The sequence below is a fragment of the Aegilops tauschii genome, chromosome 4, assembly GCF_002575655.3.
Source record: "Aegilops tauschii subsp. strangulata cultivar AL8/78 chromosome 4, Aet v6.0, whole genome shotgun sequence".
NCBI lineage: Eukaryota > Viridiplantae > Streptophyta > Magnoliopsida > Poales > Poaceae > Aegilops > Aegilops tauschii.
Window position 1 is genome coordinate 331322927 of NC_053038.3, and position 6136 is coordinate 331329062.

A 6136-nucleotide genomic window follows, 5' to 3' on the forward strand; every position below is an offset into this window, starting at 1 on the left:
CAGTATTCAAAAAGGGTCTTCCAAGAATAATAGACATACTATCGTCCTTGGGAATATCAAGAATAACAAAGTCCGTTAAAATAGTGACGTTTGCAACCACAACAGGCACGTCCTCACAAATACCGACAGGTATAGCAGTTGATTTATCGGCCATTTGCAAAGATATTTCAGTAGGTGTCAACTTATTCAAATCAAGTCTACGATATAAAGAGAGAGGCATAACACTAACACTGGCTCCAAGATCACATAAAGCAGTTCTAAGGTAGTTTCTTTTAATGGAGCATGGTATAGTTGGTACTCCTGGATCTCCAAGTTTCTTTGGTATTCCACCCTTAAAAGTATAATTAGCAAGCATGGTGGAAATTTCAGCTTCCAGTATCTTTCTTTTATTTGTAACAATTTCTTTCATATGCATAGCATAAGGATTCATTTTGAGCATATCAGTCAAACGCATACGCAAAAAGATAGGTCTAATCATTTCAGCAAAGCGTTCAAAATCCTCATCATCCTTTTTCTTGGATGGTTTAGGAGGAAAAGGCATGGGTTTCTGAACCCATGGTTCTCTTTCTTTACCATGCTTCCTAGCAACAAAGTCTCTCTTATCATAACGTTGATTCTTTGATTGTGGGTTATCAAGATCAACAGCAGGTTCAATCTCTACATCATTATCATTGCTAGGTTGAGCATCAACATGAACATCATCATTAACATTATCACTAGGTTCATGTTCATTACCAGATTGTGTTTCAGCATCAGAAATAGAAATATCATTTGGATTCTCAGGTATGTCAACAACAGGTTCACTAGAAGCATGCAAATTCCTATCATTTTTCTTTTTCTTCCTTTTAGAAGGACTAGGTGTATCAACATTATTTCTCTAAGAATCTTGCTCAATTCTCTTAGGGTGGCCCTCAGGATACAGAGGTTCCTGAGTCACTTTACCCCATCTAGTTGCAACTCTAACAGCAAAGTCATTATTCTTACTATTCAATTCATTGAGCAAATCATTCTGAGCTTTAAGTGCTTGTTCAACTTGAGTGGTAACCATAGAAGCATGTTTACTAATGAGTTTAAGTTCACCTTTAACTCCAGACATATAATCACTCAAGTGTTCAATCATATAAGCATTGTGTTTCAATTCTCTACCAAAATAAGCATTGAAGTTTTCTTGCTTAACCATAAAGTTATCAAACTCATCCAAACATTGGCTAGCAAACTTAGTAGGAGGGATTTCAGCTTTATCATATCTATAGAGAGAATTTACCTTTACTACCTATGTCGGGTTATCAAGACCATGTGTTTCTTCAATAGGTGATGGATTAAAACCATGTATTTCTTCAACAGGTGGTAAATTAAGACCATGTATTTCTTCAACAGGAGGTAAATTCTTAACATCTTCAGCTTTTATACCTTTTTCTTCCATAGATTTCTTTGCCTCTTGCATATCCTCAAGACTGAGAAATAGAATACCCCTTTTCTTCGGAGTTGACTTAGGAGTTGGTTCAGGAAGTGTCCAATTGTTTTCATTAGTCAACATATTATTCAATAGAATTTTAGCTTCATCAGTTGTTCTTTCCCTGAAAACACAACTAGCACAGCTATCCAGGTGGTCTCTGGAAGCATCGGTTAGTCCATTATAAAAGATATCAAGTATTTCATTTTTCTTGAGAGGATGATCAGGCAAAGCATTAAGTAATTGGAGAAGCCCCCCCAAGCTTGTGGGAGACTCTCTTCTTCAATTTGCACAAAATTATATATTTCCCTTAAAGCAGCTTGTTTCTTATGAGCAGGGAAATATTTAGCAGAGAAGTAATAAATCATATCCTCGGGACTACGCACACAACCAGGATCAAGAGAATTAAACCATATCTTAGCATCATCCTTTAATGAGAACGGAAATATTTAAGGATATAATAGTAGCGAGTTTTCTCATCATTAGTGAACAGGGTGGCTATATCATTTAATTTAGTAAGATGTGCCGCAACAGTTTCAGATTCATAGCCATAAAAAGGATCAGATTCAACCAAAGTGATTATTTCAGGATCAACAGAGAAATCATAATCCTTATCAGTAACAAAAATAGGTGAAGTAGCATAAGCAGGGTCATATTTAATTCTAGCGTTCAGAGATTTTTCTTTCAGCTTAGCTAATAATTTCTTAAGATCACTTCTATCATTGCAAGCAAGAAAGTCTCTAGCAGTTTCTTCATCCATAACATAACCCTCAGGCACAACACGCAATTCATATCTAGGGATTAGAATCTTCATCATCACTTTCATCAATATTATCAGTTTCAATAATTTCATTCTCTCTAGCCCTAGCAAGTTGTTCATCAAGAAATTCACCTAGTGGCACAGTAGTATCAAGCATAGAAGTAGTTTCATCATAAGCATCATGCATAGCAGAAGTGACATCATCAATAACATGCGACATATCAGAATTAATAGCAGAAGCAGGTTTAGGTGTCGCAAGCTTACTCAAAACAGAAGGTGAATCAAGTGCAGAGCTAGATGGCAGTTCCTTACCTCCCCTCGTAGTTGAGGGATAAATTTTGGTTTTGTCGTCTTTCAAGTTCCTCATAGTGACCAGCAGATATAAATCCCAAGTGACTCAAAGAATAGAGCTATGCTCCCTGGCAACGGCACCAGAAAATAGTCTTGATAACCCACAAGTATAGGGGACCGCAACAGTTTTCGAGGGTAGAGTATTCAACCAAATTTATTGATTCGACACAAGGGGAGCCAAAGAATATTCTCAAGTATTAGCAGTTGAGTTGTCAATTCAACCACACCTGGATAACTTAGTATCTGCAGCAAAGTATTTAGTAGCAAAGTAGTATGATAGTAACGGTAACAGTGGCAAAAGTAACAGTGATAGTTTTAAAGTGATTGTAATAGTAGCAACGGTAAAGTAAATAAGCGAAGAACAATATGTGAAAAGCTTGTAGGCCTTGGATCGGTGATGGAGAATTATGCCGGATGCGATTATTCATGCAACAGTTATAACATAGGGTGACACAGAACTAGCTCCAATTCATCAATGTAATGTAGGCATGTATTCCAAATATAGTCATATGTGCTTATGGAAAAGAACTTGCATGACATCTTTTGTCCTACCCTCCCGTGGCAGCGGGGTCCTAGTGGAAACTAAGGGATATTAAGGCCTCCTTTTAATAGAGTACCGGACCAAAGCATTAACACATAGTGAATACATGAACTCCTCAAACTACGGTCATCACCGGGAGTGGTCCCGATTATTGTCACTTCGGGGTTGCCAGATCATAACACATAGTAGGTGACTATAGACTTGCAAGATAGGATCAAGAACTCACATATATTCATGAAAACATAATAGGTTCAGATCTGAAATCATGGCACTGGGCCCTAGTGACAAGCATTAAGCATAGCAAAGTCATAGCAACATCAGACTCAGAACATAGTGGATACTAGGGATCAAACCCTAACAAAACTAACTCGATTACATGATAAAATATCATCCAACCCATCACCGTTTAGCAAGCCTACGATGGAATTACTCACGCACGGCGGTGAGCATCATGAAATTGGTGATGGATGATGGTTGATGATGACGACAGCGACGAATTCCCCTCTCCGGAGCCCCGAACGGACTCCAGACCAGCCCTCCCGAGAGAGATTAGGGCTTGGCGGCGGCTCCGTATCGTAAAACCCGATGAATCCTTCTCTTTGGTTTTTTTCTCCCCGAACGTGAATATATAGAGTTGGAGTTGAGGTCGGTGGAGCTCCAGGGGGCCCACGAGGCAGGGGGCACGCCCAGGGGGTAGGCGCGCCCCCACCCTCGTGGACAGGGTGTGCGCCCCCTGGCCTTGATTCTTTCGCCAGTATTTTTTATTAATTCCAAAATAATTCTCCGTTGATTTTCAGGTCATTCCCGAGAACTTTTATTTCTGCACAAAAATAACATCATGGCAATTCTGCTGAAAACAACGTCAGTCCGGGTTAGTTCCATTCAAATCATGCAAGTTAGAGTCCAAAACAAGGGCAAAAGTGTTTGGAAAAGTAGATACGTAGGAGACGTATCACCATGCTAGTTCAATCCTACAATGAGGGCTTCCCTACGTGGAGCTTGTGCCATAGTTTATCTTGTAGTTCTGTGTCTTGTGTCCGTGATGGGCATCTGCACTTGCTGCCTGTGTTTGTGCTACTCTGCTATTCCAACCTTGATGTTCATCTGGTTCTATCATGTTAGCACAACCAATCAATTTTCTGGCGTGGAACGTCCATGGTTTGAACTGCCCTGACCGACGCTCTACAGTTCTTGAAACAATTGCAGCTACATCATGCCATATTGTATGCCTTCAGGAGACTAGCTTGACATGGTTGATCAGTTCCTTGTAGCCTTCCTGGGGGGTCATCGTTTGTGCAGCTTTGCCCAGAGATCGGCAACAGGCACCAGAGGCTGCATACTCATGTTGTGGGACGACAATGCTGTGGGGGTCTCCAATATTGTCACCTCTGAATTTTGCCTCTCCGCTGATATAAAAATACACGCCAACGGCATCTCCTTCAAGCTGACATCCGTGTATGGGCCAACCTCCTCCTCCAGGAAGAATGATTTCTTCGCCGAGCTGATCGCCCTAAAGCCGCCGCCAAGCACTAAGTGGTTGGCGCTTGGTGATTTCAACCAAATTTGTAGGGCCCGAGATAAGAACAAGCGTAATGTGAACTCTAGCCGTATCAACCGTTTTCGGACAGCACTCAACTCGTGTGAGCTTAGGGAGATCCACATGCAGAATAGGCGGTTCACATGGAGTAATGAGCGTCAAAACCCGACGCTTTGCAAGTTACACGCCCTGTCTTCGTTGCTTTCCGACCATTGCCCGTTGCTCCTTGCTGATGACTGTGGCCCGCGGCGGCCACGCATTTTCAGATTCGAAAACTTTTGGACATCCATCCCCGGGTTCCAGGAGGTGGTCAAGAGAGCTTTGCAGATTGATGTAGGACATTGTGACCCCTACCAGGCCTTGTTCAATAAGCTATAGAGGACGGGTTCCCGGTTGTCGGTCTGGAGCAGATCCCTTTTCTCCAAAGCCAAAATCCATCTGCATGCTGCCCTCTTGATTTTTCTCAGATTGGATGTAGCGCAAGAATCCAGGCTGCTCTCCGCCGCGGAGCAAGACCTCCGTGCCAGACTCAAGGGGAGGGTGATCAGTTTGTTGGTTCTCGAGCGCTCTCGGAAAAAGCAATGTGCACGTATCTCCAGCCTGAAGGAGGGCGATGCCAATACGAAATTTTTTCACCTGCGGGTGAATGCTAGGAGGCGTAAAAATCACATTCTGTGACTCAAGCACAACAATGGGTGGGTAACCGAGCATGATCGCAAGGAAGAGATTATCTTTGATCACTTCTCCAATGCCCTTGGGCGAGGTGCCCGGAGAGAAAAAGACCTCAACTGGGACAACCTAAACTTTCCGGAGCTGGAGCTACAGGAGCTTGGTGCCCCATTCACCAAGGATGAGGTCAAATCAGCCATTAACGAAATGCCGAGCGAAAAGGCTCCCGGACCAGATGGTTTCACCGGAGATTTTTCAAAAGTTGTTGGGAGATCACATGCCCATAGTTCACTCCTTTTGGAATTTGCAAACCTCCAACCTACAGTAGCTAAATTCAGCAAATGTGGTTCTTCTCCCAAAGAAGGAGGGGGCGGAGGGCATCGCCGACTACAGACCGATTAGTTTGATTCATGCCATCGCAAAGATAATTGCCAAGATGCTTGCAATGAGGCTCAGCCCGCACATGAATAGACTCGTTTCCAACTGTTGGAAATATGCCCTAGAGGCAATGATAAAATGGTTATTATTGTATTTCCTTGTTCATGATAATTGTCTATTGTTCATGCTATAATTGTATTAACTGGAAACCGTAATACATGTGTGAATACATAGACCACAACATGTCCCTAGTAAGCCTCTAGTTGACTAGCTCGTTGATCAATAGATGGTTATGGTTTCCTGACCATGGACATTGGATGTCATTGATAACGGGATCACCTCATTAGGAGAATGATGTGATGGACAAGACTCAATCCTAAGCATAGCACAAGATCGTGTAGTTCGTTTGCTAAGAGCTTTTCTAATGTCAAGTATCGTTTCCTTAGA

General features: G+C 42.1%; 1 protein-coding gene across 1 annotated transcript; it reads left to right on the forward strand.

Annotated features, from left to right (window-relative positions):
• Window positions 1–4354: 4354 nt before the first annotated feature.
• On the forward strand, window positions 4355–5320 carry LOC141021856 (uncharacterized). The gene is made up of 2 exons (XM_073497705.1): window positions 4355–5004; window positions 5110–5320. The coding sequence occupies exons 1-2, from the start codon at window positions 4355–4357 to the stop codon at window positions 5318–5320; spliced, it is 861 nt and encodes a 286-aa protein (XP_073353806.1).
• Window positions 5321–6136: the final 816 nt, after the last annotated feature.